The sequence below is a fragment of the Centruroides sculpturatus genome, unplaced genomic scaffold (assembly GCF_000671375.1).
Source record: "Centruroides sculpturatus isolate CEXI.00-Female unplaced genomic scaffold, Cexi_2.0 scaffold127, whole genome shotgun sequence".
NCBI lineage: Eukaryota > Metazoa > Arthropoda > Arachnida > Scorpiones > Buthidae > Centruroides > Centruroides sculpturatus.
The window spans coordinates 583,877-601,052 of record NW_019385000.1 but is presented as its reverse complement, the minus strand read 5'-3'; the positions used below and the strand labels follow the sequence as shown (position 1 = coordinate 601,052).

Here is a 17,176-nt window from a genome sequence, read left to right as displayed (position 1 = left end):
GGTTGCCATCTTGGCCACTCGGCCATCCGGCCGTCTAGAGTCTATATCCACCATGGGCAAATGCGGCTCTTTTTGAGTTACATGCGGCTCTTGCTTAAAGTGTTAATTTCTGCTTTTTATTATTATTTTTACAATTTTATTTCCACAATTTTGTCAAAATATGTTTCTTAAAAAAATTCAATATTTGTTTTATATAATATTTACAGTACAAAATAAAAAAACGTACATAACTGCGGCTCCCATGCATTTTGCAAAACCTACATTTCGGCTCCCACTGACCTCTTGCTTGCCCACCCCTGTCTATACTAATGAATGTAGGCTACGACCAGGGTCTTAGAATATACTGTAATCTAATATCTAAGACCTTGGGCCACGACCGAGAAAAGCTACGCTTTGTGAATACCCCTACAGATGGCGTTTGTGACATTTAAAAATGGCTGCTATTGGATTTGCAGACGAACTTGTTAGAGATTATTTGTTGTATCGCGGTTTTCTTGGTGCTCTCAAGGCTTTTGATGCCGAACTGAAAACGGATAAAGATCGTGGGTTTCGTGTAAGTCTGATAAAGTAAAAATTCAATTATATTAAATGTAGTAGAAATGATATTAACTCCACTTTATATAGTGTGATGTCATTGGTTCTGTTGGTAAAAATGAAAGTGATGTGTGTTGATGAAAACTATGATATTTGCAATAGATCGCTGGAGTATGGTTTATCAAATTGTCAAGAGAAATATTTCTTTTTTCTGAAATTGATGTGCATATGGAATATCCTCTTTCAGAAGATCGTTGATTATGGTAAAAAGAAATGACTTACTTATTAATTATATCAGTAAATTGGCTTAAATAACAAAAATTGTAAAATTGGGTGGAAACTTTTGGTCATTTAAGATATGTTTATTCAGTTAAATAGATTATTAGCAGTAAACTGGCCCTATTTACACATCATTTTGGTTTATACATTTGAAGTTTAATATCTATTAGTCAGCTGTGAAAGTTTAAGACTTATCTTTGCTCAAATCAAAGATAAGTCTTAAACTTTCACAGTATTTTTCTCCAAAATTAAAGAGGATTTTTTAAGATTCTATAGACATGCAATTATACAAGGAATAAAATTGTATATGCTTTAGATCAAAATGTAAAATTGAAAATTAACAGAATCAAAGCTTCTATAGTAATCATTTAAAATATAAAAGTAAAATAATTATAATTTTTATATAAATAAGTTGAAATTAGTGCTAATTATCATAAACAAATACATAATGACACATTGGAGGCTAAACATCGTGTAGTTACTATTGTTAGTAATAAAGAACAAAAAGAATATTTTTTATAACTCAATCAGTCACATACAACCTTGTACATCAGCAAAATGTTTATTAAACTAACATTTTCACAAGTTGTAGGTCAGGTTTGCTTTTTAAAAAACTTTAACAATTTAGAAAAATTTAATGAAAAATAGCAAAATAAACTTTGGAATGTCAAACAATGTTTAAAACACAAAATATAAAAAATAAATAGTTTAAAATGATGTGCAAAAAATACTAAAACAAAAACAACAAAAAAGAAACTGGTAACAAAAAACATTTTTTCTGCTGTACAATGTTGTATATAGTTGAGCAAGGTTCTTGACATCAGGAAATTTGAGGGATTGGATGAAATACATAAGTTGTATATGGTTGATTGAGTGATTTACTGAAGCAGTTATTTTATGAATTATCTTTTTATAATGAATTATTGCAAATTGACTATTTCATAATTACTTTTCAAATTCATTTATTGTCTTAAGAAGTATTTGATTTTACTCATTGTTTTAGAATTGAATCTTATGTTAAGTCTGAAGAAGCATATTAAATTTTGACAAAAACAATTGTGTTCATATTAAACATTTTTTTAAAACTTTTATAATATTGTTATTATATTAATTTTATTATAATTTTATAGTACAACATTGGGACAGATGATCAGTTTCCAACGAGAATTCAGTAAAGTATATCATAATAAAAGGCAAACATATTGTTTATTTGACACTTGAGATGTAAAATGATCAGAGAAATAACATTTACACATGTTCACACATGTCTACTGAAAATTGTTTATTACAGTTGGCAAAAATATGTGGATGGAACCATTAGATTTATTGAATGATATTTGAATGGGAATTCAAATAATAAATTGTAATGAAGAGTATTAATTATTCATTTATATCATTAAGTTACACAATTTGTTCGGAAGCAATTGTTTTTATTTCTGTAACTTGTGGTTTATTTATTATAATACAGATAAAATTGAATTTTTTTTTATTTATTTATTTTTTGTTTATCTCAGTTTAAATTTAATACTAACTTTTTTCATGGGTTTGTAGTTTGTTTTGATCATTCTATCATTCTATAGATTTATTTATTTTTTATAATTGTATTAACGTCACTATTATTTTCAAACTAGATGTGCTTTCCAGCAGAACATTAGAGCTGCAGAAGCAACCTACTTTCAGTTAACTTTGATCCACTGTATCATATAAACTAATGCAAATTGACACATCTATATATAAGTTCAAAATTGTTTATAATTACTTTCTGTATCAGTACTGATACAGAATGTAAATTACATATATCTACATACTGATACAGAATGTAAATTGCATATATCTACTCAAAAATTTCATAGTCATATGTAATTTTTGAGTACCCTGTACATTGAGTATTTTTACTTCTTATCTTCATTATTTTTTACCTTAAGAATTTATATTATAGTATTATTGCATATGATAATATAGTTAAAAATTTGTCTGTATGTGAATAATTTCTGCTTCAAGAACTTATGAAATATAAATATTCTTGAATTAGTAAAGCATATGAACAATTTATGCATATAATTATTAAACAAATAAGTAATAATACAATTTACAAAATTTTTTACTAGAAAAAAACTAGGCCTATTATATGATTTCACAAGCAGTCAATTTTTTAACTTTTTATTAAAGAAAAAAAATTAAATTGAAAAATTTTATTTGATATTATGTAACAGCTACAGTAATGCTTTCAAGTAGTTTCAATTTATTTTTACAGGATTAATGTATATAATTTTAAATGTAAAAAACATATGGACAGTATGTAACTAATAAAGATTTTAAAAATCCATTATATGAATAAAGTACAAATTACATTTCTAAAGAGTAAATTTTGTATAAAGATGTAATATATAAAATAGTTGGAAAAATTATATTTTGTTTTCTCTCTTCCATAAAAAATAATATAAAACTTTTTAAAAATTAATTATTTGTAATTTATTTAGGCAGATAGAATAGTGGAACATCTTACTTCTTGTATCAGTAGCCTGGACCTGAGTGCCTTGCGAGAAGCATGGAGTCACTTAGATTTAAGAATTTTCTCAAGACTTGAACATTCATTCCTTTCCTCAGCCAAAAAATTGGAAACTGCATTGTTAAGAATGTATGTAGTAACTTGCATCACAAGTGGTCGGCAGGATAAACTCAGAGAGTTTTTTGAAAAAATGACTCCAGAACTTCAAGGGCAAGCAGAATGGAAAGATTGGTTTGGTAAATTATTATAAATAAGAATTTTATTTGTATATCTTTATTTAACACATATTTATGATATAATGTGTAATACCTTTTATTAATTTGTTTTTATATTAACAACATTGTAATAAGTAATTTACTATTGATTTGTTATTAATACAGCATTATTGTTTTTGAAGTCTCCAGAAGATAATCCAACATTCCAGTTATATTTTACTCGTCAATGGCAGGATACAATGTTAGTTTCTTTGCAGAATTTTCTCAGTGTGATCTTTCAAAGCATGAGTATGTGTTTTTTGTAAATATATATTACTAATAATATTGTACTGTAGTTTGAAAGTTAATTTTTAAAGTCTAATATCAATTAAAATATTCTGATTTATTAAATATTGGGCCAAGCAGCTAAAGCATATGCCAGTCACTCTGAGAGACCCAATTTCAAGTATTGATTAAATTCTCAAATTTTTCCTGGATATGTCATGCTCTCTCTCACCATCTAGCAATTATGTTGTGAATGTAGCCAAGTAATTGATGGGAATAAAAAATTTATTCCCATCAATAAAAAATTTATAGAGCACAAATAATTTATTGTAATAGAATAGATGACATTGGAATTTATAAACAATCGCTGAACTTACTAAATTATTTTTCATGAATTTAATTTAACGTTAATTAAAATTGAAGTGAAATTTGAACGGAAACTTTTACAAACCAATTGGATATTTTACCAATTATGTTATCCAAATTCTTTTGAGACAAATTCTTTTATCTGTGTTTATACAGTACTCTGAAAGTTTTTCCATTAATCCTAGTCTCCAGTGTGCACTGAAATATTAATCTTAGGGAGCCAAGTTGAATGAAAAAAATTTTTAATGCAAATTCAATGAAATCCCACCTTATATGACTGCTGATTCACAAGTAATATAGAAGTAGAACACACAACACAATATAAATAAAACATAAATTTTAATAAAGAGAATATTTTTGGAAATTTATTACTGTTTCTTTTTTTTTCTTTGGGGTTGCCAGGACCCTTCTAGATGCACCACTGCTAGGCTCACAAATATTTTAAGTATTTTATCATTTTACAGTGATAGATTTAAAATAAAAATAAGCAGCATAAATTAGTTCTGAAGATTTCTAATAAGCCATTTGATTAAATAAATTTTAATTTTTTCAAAATGAAAGTTGTTATATAACAATTATAACTAATATAACTTATCATTTTTGTTTGATAGTAAGACCATACAGATTTTTTCATTTTAAACTAATAAACTCATTTAGAGTATTTTATTTTAAATTTAATGCAAAAATAAGGCTTTTCATTCTGAAATTACTGTAATCATTGTTCACTTTCATAATATTCTAAGAAACTTTTGTAATCATTGCAAATAAAATACATACTTTGATGCATTGTAAACACACAATAGTATATTAGCATATACCTTGCATTGTTATAATGCACTAGAATTAATTTACAATTCAAGTATCAACTTTCCAAATAGGTTATTAAATGTCTGTGTTGAACAGTTTTGGTCTCTGGGGCAAACCTCATACCTGGAGCTCCTAATTCAACATTAATTACAAAAGAATTCTATGGGCTCTTTTTGGCACTCTTGAGATAAGTGGTCTGGGTGAGCGCACACCTTTGTCCCCTTAGTTACACCACTGAATTGTTAATATTCTTGTAGCAAATATAAAACAGTTTTAAATGATACTATATAGACTTATAAATTCATTACAATATAATTTTTATAATTATTTAATATTATTTGTGGACTAAACTCCTGATTAAAATGAACTTTTTCATAGGAAGAAAAGCAGTTTTAATAGACAGGTTTCAAAATTAGAAATTATGATCTTATACTGTTAAGTATGAAGATAAAAATGAGAGTTAAGCATAAATCTGTAATTTTCAAATGATAAAAGTCTTAAAAAAATATCTTGTAAGACTAACATTACAGGAGGAATGATATGTTAAATTTTCTTACAATGTCTTGTATAATTCACATAAAATTCAACTAAATACAATAAACAAATTTAATAACTCTACTTAATTGGATGTTGTTGCTTTACAGAACACCAGTAACAATCTTTGTAAATCTATTAGGTTGTTCGGAAAGTAATTTCATTTTTTTTTACCACTAGACAGACTAGTCGTATTTTTCCCACCATTTTTATTTTAAACCGTATTATCATTATATATTCTGACAGCCAGCATTTTAAGGCTTATTTGTAAAAAATTTTGTTTGATTCTGTGCAATTGTTTATTTTTTGTATCCCATCAAATATGGAAGATTGAAAGCAGCATTTTTGGCATATATTGCTCTTTTATTACCAAAAAGGTAAGAATACTGTTTAAGTGAGAAAAAAAAACTGCTAGACATGTATGGGGAAGATGTATTGACAGAATGACAGTGCTAAAACTGGTTTACAAAATTTTGTTCTGGCAATTTCAATATTGAAGATGCACCACGTTCTGGATGGCCAGTTGAAGCCAATGAAAACAAAATAAAAGGTACTGATTGAAGCAAACTGCCGAATAACAACACGTGAAATCACTAAGAGATAAAATTTGTCAAATTGAACTGTTTATGATTACTTGAAACAAATTGGTTTCATTTCACAGCTTGATATATGAGTTCCACATGTTCTTAAGGAGAGATGCTATCTTTGGTGGATTTTAAGGAAATTTTTTTTTGGAGCTTTTACCAGACAATTTAACAATTGATTTGAAAGTGTACTGCCATCGAGTAAACAAATTGAGTAATATTATCAAACAGAAAAGGCAGCCAGAGTTGATTAACAAAACAGGTGTAGTGTTTTATCACGATGATGTCAAATTGTCAGAAACTGTTATAACTTAGATGGGATGTGCTATCACACCAACCATACTCTCCAGATTGAGCACACTCAGATTATTACTTGTTGCGGTCTATACAATTTTTTTTAACTGTAATACATTTACTTGAAATGGCAATGTCAAAAATCACTTGGATCAGTTTTCTGTAAACAATGATCAAAACTTTTATGAATGTGAAATCATGCTACTACCAGAAATGATGACAACAAATATTTGACCAAAATGGTCAATAAATAATTCAACAAAATATTTATTTATTATAAAAATATTATGTTTTTTTCCATGGAAAAAAATGAAATTACTTTTCGAACAACCCAATAGTAATGAATTTAATAAAATTTTCAGAAAACTTTATACACACATTTTTGATCACAACTGGATCTTCTTCAGGTTTATCAACATTCTAAAATTAAAATGCATTGAAGAACAAGATATAAATTTTAAAAAAAATTACATAACTTTAAAACTTGACAAACAAAGTAAAAATATTATGCAAATAAAGAGATGTTTGATAACTTATTTTTAAATAAAATTATCAAGCATGTCTTTGTTTGTGTAATATTTTTACTTTATTTGTCGCATTTAAAAATTGTTATCTAATATTTTAAAAATTTATATATCTTGTTTTTCAATGTGTTCTGATTTTGGAACAAAGAAGATCCAGTTGTGATCAAAAATGTTTGTCTAAAGTTTTTCAAAAATGTTTTTAAATTCATTACTCAATTTATGAAGGTTGTTAGTGGTGTCTGTGAAGTAATTATATATTTATATATTGTTATACATTATTTGATTATTCTTATGTCTTATGATTATTTGTTATTTAGTATATTGTATAGATATACAACATAATAGATAATATGTAGATTTTATGGAAAAGAACTAGCACAGAATATTTGGATCATAGAACTTGCAAGATATAAAATTTGTGAAAATTGTGGATTGAGATCATTTTCTGTCATTATTTTTCCAGATGTTTCAAAATTAACTAAATGTTAAAAATTGACAAAATTATTTTACATGACTAACTATTTAACTTTTTGTAAAAATAAAAATATTTTCATCTACAACACTACACTCAGCAAAGACTTAATTAATAAACACACTTCACCAAGCCTCTTAATTTGCTGAGATAATTTATTTCACTACAAACTGACATTTTCAACCTATTCTATTCTTGAATAAGTTGAAAACATTCATTTGTAGTGAAATAAATTATCTCAGCAAATTAAGAGGCTTGGTGAAGAGTATTTATTAAAATTTTTTCTTTCTCAATTGTTGCAGAATTATTTCTCAGAAAGAAAATGTAAAATAATATGTAATGTTTTTTTTAATGTTTGAAAATAATTTTTATATTCTTATATTCTACTTGTACTTCTACATTTCATGCAAAGGACAATTTACTTTGTATTTAAACTGTACAACATTCTGTTGTATATTTTCAAGAATAGTACAAATTTTATAAAATTTCTATTATTTCATTATTCATTTTATTGATATTAAAATATAAATCAATTTATTATAGAAGTATTTACAACATTAAAATTATGTATTTTTACAGTGTTGCCTACATTGTTAAGTTATGAAGAAGAACTCTTGCGTCTCAGTTCCCTCCAGGAAGAAAATGAAAATCTTCATCAAAAGGTTAGCTATAATAATTAACATTTATAAAAGTTATTTTTTGATATTTTAAAGAGTATCTTTGAATTAAGTTAATTTTTTTATTTTACAAAAACATCATTAAATCATTCCATATTAGAATAAAACAGGATGCTCTTGAATAAAATGAAGCCTTAGAATTTTGTTTTATTTGAAAAAGTGTATATTGTTCAAATTAATGTTTTAAAAATCATCTTTGAAAGTAGTTATTTTAAATAAAAAATTAAACATTTTTAATGATTTCAAATCAAAATCAAATCCTTGTTAAGTTATTTATAATAAAAAATCACAGGATTTAAAACCATAAATATGTAAAAAGAAATTACTAATAGGACTACAGTTATTTAATCAGTGTAATAGTTACACTGGGTCAAAGAAGTTTACAATAAGTGTTTATTGATTGTGTGATGAATTAAAAATATGCTGTTAAGACTACAATGCTAACAAATTTTTATTGTGTTATTTTCACTTTATGCTACAAGTACAGTACATGTACATATTTTTAGTATTAATTAAATATAGAAAAATAATTTTAATATTTGAAATATGTGAACAGTTTGCAATGCAAAACAATTTGCAAATGCCATTAGAAAAATTTTTGTGAACTGTAAATTAATAATGACTGTAGGCTTCTTTGGCTACAATAACTGCCTTTAATCTATATAGAACACTTTAACTAGTTTTTGTAGTGTTACAGAGGCATTTTTTCCCATTGTAACCTTAGTGCCATTTGAAAATCATTTTTGTTTTTCCACGATTTTGCAGGAATATTCATATCCATATATTCCATAAACACTCAATCAATCTCAAATCAGGAGAATTTATGGGCCATTCCATCACCATAATTTTTTTGATAAAAAGTCTTTAGCAACATTGGATGTATGTTTTAGATTATTGTCTTTCTGAAAAATATAACATTTTCAAAGACCCGTTTTGGATGTGGATTGAAATAAATTGGCATCTAGTATATATCTATAAGCAACAGCATTTATTGTAGAGATGATAAATTTAAAATAGCTAAAAAAACTACTGTAAGAGAAGTAGCTCCACTTCTTTTCATAAGTCAGTGTCAGGTTTAAGAAGAAGATTTGAACTTCAATAGGTTAAAGTTGTGCTGAAAAAGTACTAAAAAACAACATGTTAAATGTTGGTTTTTAAGTTCCACATCATTACAGAGACTCTACCACTTTTTACTGTGGGATTTAAATAACATGTTTTCAAGGCTGGTCCTACTGGTAACACTCAAGTTTTTCTTCTTTGTCCAAATAATTCACATTTTGATTCATCAGACTAAATAATCAATTTCTAAAATTCCAATCTTTTATTGACATCTTTCTCAGCAAACTTCAATTTCTCATTTGTATGATTAGGAGTCAATCAATTTCTGATTATTTGAATTGAATGATCTTTTTTTTCATGGCCAAACACATCATATTTAATTTCTCTTTCAGTTTTCTTAGCATCTTCATTTGCTTGCTCTTACAATCAAACCTGCCTTCTTAAGTAGTTGTCATCTGCTTTCTTCATCTCATCTTTAATTATCAACAAATCCACTTTCTTGAATTTCTTTACAATTTTTAAAACTCCTTCAGCAGATAAATTATGTTGTTTAGCAACTGCACAAAATGATTGCAATTGTTCAAAACTTTTCACAACTTTCATTCTCTGGACAAGAGATAATTCATTCTGGGGAGTCATTGTTACTTTACACAATCTCTAATGATGTTTTACATATATACTATAGTTTACATATGTGAGATTAGCAGAGGGTCACGGGTAAATTCAAATGACCACTTATCCTGCACTAGATCGCGAGATTCAATCTCCTTGTCAGTGGATGACTTCCAAAGATTTTAATATATACTAGGAGCTTGTGAGATCCCCTGGAAGTTGTTTTCCTGACACCAGTTAATCTATTTAATACGTAGATTAACATGCATAGATAAGGAATTTCGAGTGGAAGGGACGTAAGTACATGGAGTGAACATAGGTGTGGATTTCAATCATTAAAGAGACCATATTTTTAAAATAACAGAACTAAATATTTAATGAAACAAAATATAACTATGATTACAAATACAAAGCTTCCTAACATGTGAGAGAGAGAGATTACAAATGTTTGAAGGGTATACTACCTTACAGGTTCTCAAATATCTTGTCTTTGATGATGTCTCATCTTAGGGATTTCAAGCAAAGATCGTTGTCATCTTTGTAGATAAGAACATTGACGACACTTAGGTAATGAGAGTTTTTCTTATAGAGACAATGACAGACTCTTCTAGGGTTCGAGGTTTTGGCTCTGTATTTTCTACTGGAATCTTATTACATCAGGAAATTTTGGCTATGGCTCCTGACTATGGGCATTGGCTGTAGGAGACTCAACTGGCATACGTCCTCTTACATCAAGAGATTTTGGTGCACTCTGAATCTGGATGTGGTCTTGGAGACCCACATGGAATATGAGAGATTTTGGCGCACTCCCCGAACAATGGGAAAGAATCTCATTTTTCGTTGATCTCATCCACTTAGTGTGTAGAATTTTTCCACATGAACATGATGAGTGGAGAAATTCAGAGGGGTTGACTGTCAGTTTGGTGATTAAATTTTTAAAGATAAGGGAAAAAGAAAAAGGATGTTCAATTTCCGTTGGTGAGGAAGTTTGGGTTAACGGCTTCCCTTTTTCTTGTGAAAATAAAGTTTTTCTTTCAAAACTAAAATATTACTTTTGATATTCTTATTTTGGTTAAAATTGATTTAAATAAAAAGGAGAGTATTCAAATTCTGACACATGTCAATGTAGACACAATATTCTGTTGTTTTTTTGTTTTTAGTTTTTTGGAGTGTCAACAAAGTTTTTTGGTTTGTAATGTTTTTTCAATTAGAAAAATTCAAAAAAGTTAAAAAATATAAAATGGCAAATAAAAACATAAATCTGTACATGTACTCTTAGTGTAAAGTGTAAATTATATAATAAAAATTTGTTAGCATTGTAGTCTTAACAGCACATTTTTAATTCATCACACATTCAATAAACACCTACTGTCAACTTAAGTTTTTGACCAAGTGCATTAATTATCTGTTATAATTAGACTTATGGTTTAATAACAAAGTACTTCACAGATTAAATACTTTGAGAAATATTTTTTAGCAATAAAGCAGCAATACCCTAGGAAACAATTTATTAATTTTTGCCATCAATTAAGGCAAGCTATTATTATTTTTAAAAAATAATCTCCATTTTTCTTAAGAAGCAAAATTTTCTCAAGCAGGACATCTGACAATCTGTTATGCCTTGAATTTCAATTAATCCTGCAATACTGAATAATTTTTTTATTGGAGTAAAAGATGGAATTTTATGTTAGATCTTATTTTTTATAAGATCTAACATAAAATTCTATCTTTTACTCCAATATAGCNGGGTTCGCTAACAGAAAATTTTTCCTTAACAATTATTTTTGCTCAAATGATGCATTAGCAACATTAGCGCAAAAACTGACCTTAAGATACCCATATAAATAAAAAAAATATATATTACTGATGATAAAACTGACATAACTACACGGTAAGTCACAAACACCGACAAACAAAATAGAAGTTTTGGTTAGAAATAAATAAAATATTTTTTCTTGCGATATATCTAATAATAGACATATGTCATTGTCTCTCGAAATACAATATCTTTTTTATTTCGCTGTCGATAGCCCGACATGTGTTCCGCAGCCATCTTCTATTTTCTTGCGTGCGCTGGATTGTGGGATCTCTCTTATGACTGGATCTCGTTTCGAGAACTCTCTTAAGTCGATTGCGATTGAACTTTCTTTAGTAGTATTACAGAGTATAATACGTATATATTTTTATTATAATACAGGCATACCTCGACTTACGTCGTTTCGAGTTACGTCGTTCCCGATTATACGTCGCTTGTTAAAAAAGTATATGGAAAAATAAAAATCAAGTTTAAGTCATTTTATTTGACTTTACGTCTGTCCGCCACAAATATTGAAGTCGTAATATCACTAGATAAACGTTTAAAGCACATAAAATCATATTAAAATATATACAAGTATGTACTGTATTTACAGTACACGCATTCGTAAATTTAGATTATTTTTTTTGTACTATATTAAAAACTAAAATTTATTTGTTTGTAAGCTTAAAATAGATTTTTATTAACCATATATTATTTAAAATGCTTTCCTAGTGATAAGTAGATTCGGAGACAGGTAAATTCGACTTACGTCGTTTTTCGACTTACGTCGTTTTCCTGGAACCAATTACCAACGTAAGGCGAGGTATACCTGTATTTAAATATTTAATATATTTTTTAAAAGAAACAAAACTACTGAGAAATGTTACATGTGTTTAAGAAGGTTCGGAAAACTTTGAAAATATTAACAACGGGTTCGGCCAGAATATCACCACTGTATATATATATATATATATATATTAATTATCAGCTATATTGTCTGTTTGAATACTCTGCATTGAGAAGCTTGAGAATTAAGATAATTGTTTGCTTTACTATCATCTCTAGCACTTTTTTTTAAAATTTTAATGTTAACTTTTATGCTGTGTCATGAAAGAAATGAAATGATTTAAAATTAAAATTATAAATCTTTGGGTAATATTGATTTTAAATTAAACTATACATTTCTAAATTCAACATTTATAAAAGTGGTGAGTTCTTCATTGAGTCCTTCCATTGAATAATCTGATGTCATATTTTGTAGAAAAAAGAAATACTTGCACAATCATTCAGTTGCATGTTTTACCATATGCATATCTTTCATTAATCTGTCAGCTATTACAGTATCTACAGCAAGAGTGAACTGATAGTTCCTACAGACAAAACTGTTTGATTGAATCCACCATGTTGGTTTGTTGAATTCTCACCTATCTGTTAAACTGTTGAGACCATTGAGCTCTATGGTAAACTATGCTGACATCATGGCCTCAATGGAGAACTCAACAGTCCATATATAAATGTCATTTTCTTATCATTGAGTCAATCATTGAATATAGAAATACTGATAATTATAAATCACTGACAGATTTTAATTTGTGAATTTTAATTGTATGACTTAAATTCACACCCATCTTTACTCCAAATATCTATTTACAACTCTCACTTTTATACCACAAAATCAATAATACATTATAACCTTCAAATTTGCAGAGTTAAGTTATGCAAAATTGTTGCAAATATGGCCAATTTAAAAGAAAGGAATAATATATTAAAAAAATAAAGCTAGAGGATTGGTAAAATATATAGTATTAGAAAACAAATCTGCATTTTTAAATCTTTGTTTTCTTAATATTTTCTATATAGATTATTTTTGAAGGAAGTGTGAACAACCACAGTTGCTTAATTTTCTCTTGCAAATGATTTAGCACTTTAATTTTGTTTCTAAGGGACATCACCTTCTTTCATCTATTCGTAAAGTATCAAACAACTAGTGTTTTGTTAGGATGACACAACATTTACAATCCACATAAGTGCACATGCTAAAATAATGCAAGAAACTGTGGGATACTATCAAATCCGCTAATCCAGTGTAGAAGTCATTGAATTGCAGAAGAATACATTAAAAAAATTGTCATTTCATTTTCTCAAATTAAAAAAATAGTTCATCTCTGTTCATTATGTTTATTGTTTTTCTTAATCCTTCTTTGAATAAGTAAATGTCAGGTTTACAAATGTGAAAAATAGTTGCAAATACCTAGCCAAAACTATATGAAATGCATGAATGAAGAATGTGTGAATATGGAGATTCTGTTACATTAAATTATTGCATCACAAAAAATTCAACTATCTGTTTCAAATGATTAAACACTTACTAAACTTATGTAGCTAATTTATCTATACTATATAAAATCATTTATGCATTTTCTCTTATGAAATTTTTTAAATAAATAAGCTTGTTAATTTCTATATTTTCTTAAACACTAAAAAAGTTGGAAAATTATTCAAAAAAAGAAATATGCATAATGTAATTTTATAAAAAAATCTTCTTGATTTGTTGAATTGAAATGTCTGTGATGCTGTTTGTCTGTGTTCTTAAAATCATAGCAATATTTTTTTATTAAATTAATTATATTTGAATTCATTTCAGATTGGTACTTTTGAAAAACAGGAAGGACAAAAGCAGATTGATAGTTCCATTAATAATTTTCATGAAACTCCAGCACCTACTGAATTAATGGATGATTTTTATGTGATTGCACAGTAAGTAATGTATTTTTTTTTAACAATTTAAATATCAAATATCATAAGACTTTTAAAATTCTATCATAGCATCTTGTACTAAATGATTATAATTTAAACTATACTTGTTCAGGACTGTACAATGAAATTGAAAATGGAAACTCAATAAAATTTGAGAGTCAACAAATTGTTTGGACGATAATTACACAACTTTAAAACTTTAAATTCCAATAAATAACTTTAATAGACAGATTTAAGGTTCTTAAAGGTGTGTAATTATCATTTATACATATCCAGTTTTGAGTAGAAGTTAAAACACATTTAAATTGTTTAGAAAAAATTATTGCAAAAAACATTTAGAAAAAATATTGTGCTAGGATAATGCCAATCCTATCAGTTTGACATTTAAAATTGAACAAATGAATCATAAACCTTAACAAATGAAATGTTAACTAATGTTTTTCTATATGAGATCAGAAAGATTTTCTGTAATGTCAATGAATAGGCAGTGTAATTTAGGGACCAAATGAAAATTTCTTTTATAAATGTTTTTGGTTATAATCTATTGTTCATGTGTAAAGTTTACAAATAGAATAGAATGAATTTGAATAATTTTTTAAAATGAAAATTCTTTAGAGCAAAAATTTTGATGAAATAATTGAAATGAACATTATTTATAAACTGGAATAATTTTTAATAAAGTTAAAGTAATTTCACTTATTAGGAGAATATTTACATTTTTAAAATATTTTTTGAGAAAAAAAAAGAAAAGTTAAAAATATTGCAAAATCATATCCATATTTATTGAGATTGCATGCATAATACATGTTATAACATTGTATTAAACAACTAAAAATGTATGTTTGTTCTGAAATCCTAGTTGAGGCAGTAAGCTTTATTTCTCTAATTAAAAGTAGTTTATTTAAAGAACTTCAGTCAAATATTTTTAATGCAAACATCTTAGCAGAATTGTTGTTTATAATGATGCCTTTAGACATATGATGATCATTCTTGATTATTGTATTTATAGATCTATTATAATTGAAAATATTTTAAGAAATGTTTTAACTCAAGTGGTTAGAAACATTTTATTTTTAGCCACTGATTTCAGCTGTCTGTGTATTTAGATTATACTGTTATGGTGCATTTGTGGATTTTAATGGTTTTTTTTTTCTATTGTTAAATCTCAAAATTTTTTCTGTATTGTCAGTCATGTTTGCTAAAAGCACATGAATTGTCAATTATGTTGTTCTCAATGTTACTGCTATTTAAATGGATTAGAAATTGAAAGTGTAAAATAGTAAGTTTATTAGCAGAGCTTTACATATTGGAAGTAATAAGTTTTTGTATACCATTAAATTATGTTTATTATAGTATATAGCAGGGGTGGCCAACCTGCGGCTCGCGAGCCACATACGGCTCTTTGAAGGATTATTTGTGGCTCTCGATAAATGTACCCGAGTTCCCTTTTCATTTTTGTGTTATTACATTTTAAAAAATTATTATCGTTCCGTATGGTTTCAAAATGTCTTTTAAATTACTAACAACAAATATGAAAGATTAAGTGCAACGTTGTAACAAATTTCATTTCCGTCCAAGTTAAGAATGATATGACTCATGGAAAACTGCGCGAACAAACATAAACAGTGGCGTAATCGTCCATTATCGACCGACTCCAGACCAATTTTGAATTTGTAAACTGTCATTGCAATGGACAGCTGACATTGTCCTCTGGAAGAAACAATTTGTATCACTCTTGCTATGGATATAATTTGTAATCTGAAATTTTTTGCATACCTTTTTAATACGTATTTAATTGCGGCTCGTGAAAAATTTCAAATTTTGAAAAATGGCTCGGACTATCAAGGAGCTTGGCCACCCTGAGTATATAGTATAGTATCCAATAAGACTATCAACAAGGAGTATTATTGTAATAAGTGTTGCTTTCAGAATAATCAAAACTTGCTTGAAATTTTGTCTCAGTGAGAGTTGTATTGCTGAAATGTCATTCTGTCCATAGCAAAATGATCTGTCATTCAAGTAACTAAATAACAACTCCATGATAAATAACTATAAATAATCATCATCAACTTTTATCAAAAAGTTAGTTAGTTAATAAAATATATAAATCAGTTTCTTATAAAGGTTAATTATTTGTAAATTCATTATTTTTCATAATTGCAAATTTTAAATTTGTGATTCATTGTATAATAGATCACGTTGTGTAATAGATCACAAATTTAATAATATCACGATGATCCTTCAGTATTGCTTACAGTATTGTATATACAGTATTTAGATTATATCATTACCAATGGCAGTGAGTTTTGAATTAAATTCTTTCACATGAACAAATGATCAAATATTTGGTAATTTTGCCTCTGTGGAAGTATGTATTTCAAATATTTGTTAAGTTTCCATCTTGTTCAATTTTGTTGTTGAAGTAATTATCCTCTATATTCATAAATAATATCTACACTAGGTATTCTGAACAGGATGGAAATAAAAGTACAGTAAAAGTGTGTAGTTTCAGTATAGGACAAGTGTTGCCAGATCATTGAAAATGCCAGATTACTGGCTGTATTTGTATTTTCACAAAATTCCAGGCGTGATCAGAACATTACAGACATTGCTGCATTGCTGTACATTTAGTACTAGTGCATGCTGATTTTGCTTTCAACTTGTTTAGATATTTTCTTTAATCAGGCTGAAGATAATACAATGCATGACTATACTGTATTAAGATTGATTGAAAAAACCTGAAAAAATGTTAATGAACACATTATTTCACAAAAAATATTCACAATGCATATAATATTGATTTTCTAAACATGTACTGCATACATATGATTCACAAAAGTTATACATTCATGGAATACTAGTATGCCTGATTATAATCACACATTTCAGAT

General features: G+C 27.2%; 1 protein-coding gene across 1 annotated transcript in view; it reads left to right on the top strand.

Moving 5' to 3' along the window:
• Window positions 1-417: 417 nt before the first annotated feature.
• LOC111633192 (WD repeat-containing protein 91-like) overlaps window positions 418-17,176 on the top strand; it is a 34,153-nt gene continuing 17,394 nt past the window's right edge. Inside the window, exons 1-5 of the mRNA XM_023377716.1 lie at window positions 418-553; window positions 3,294-3,558; window positions 3,703-3,825; window positions 7,962-8,044; window positions 14,173-14,285. Of these exons, the coding sequence (XP_023233484.1) occupies window positions 434-553; window positions 3,294-3,558; window positions 3,703-3,825; window positions 7,962-8,044; window positions 14,173-14,285 (704 nt within the window). The 5' untranslated portion in view covers window positions 418-433. The remainder of the gene's footprint in view (window positions 554-3,293; window positions 3,559-3,702; window positions 3,826-7,961; window positions 8,045-14,172; window positions 14,286-17,176) is intronic.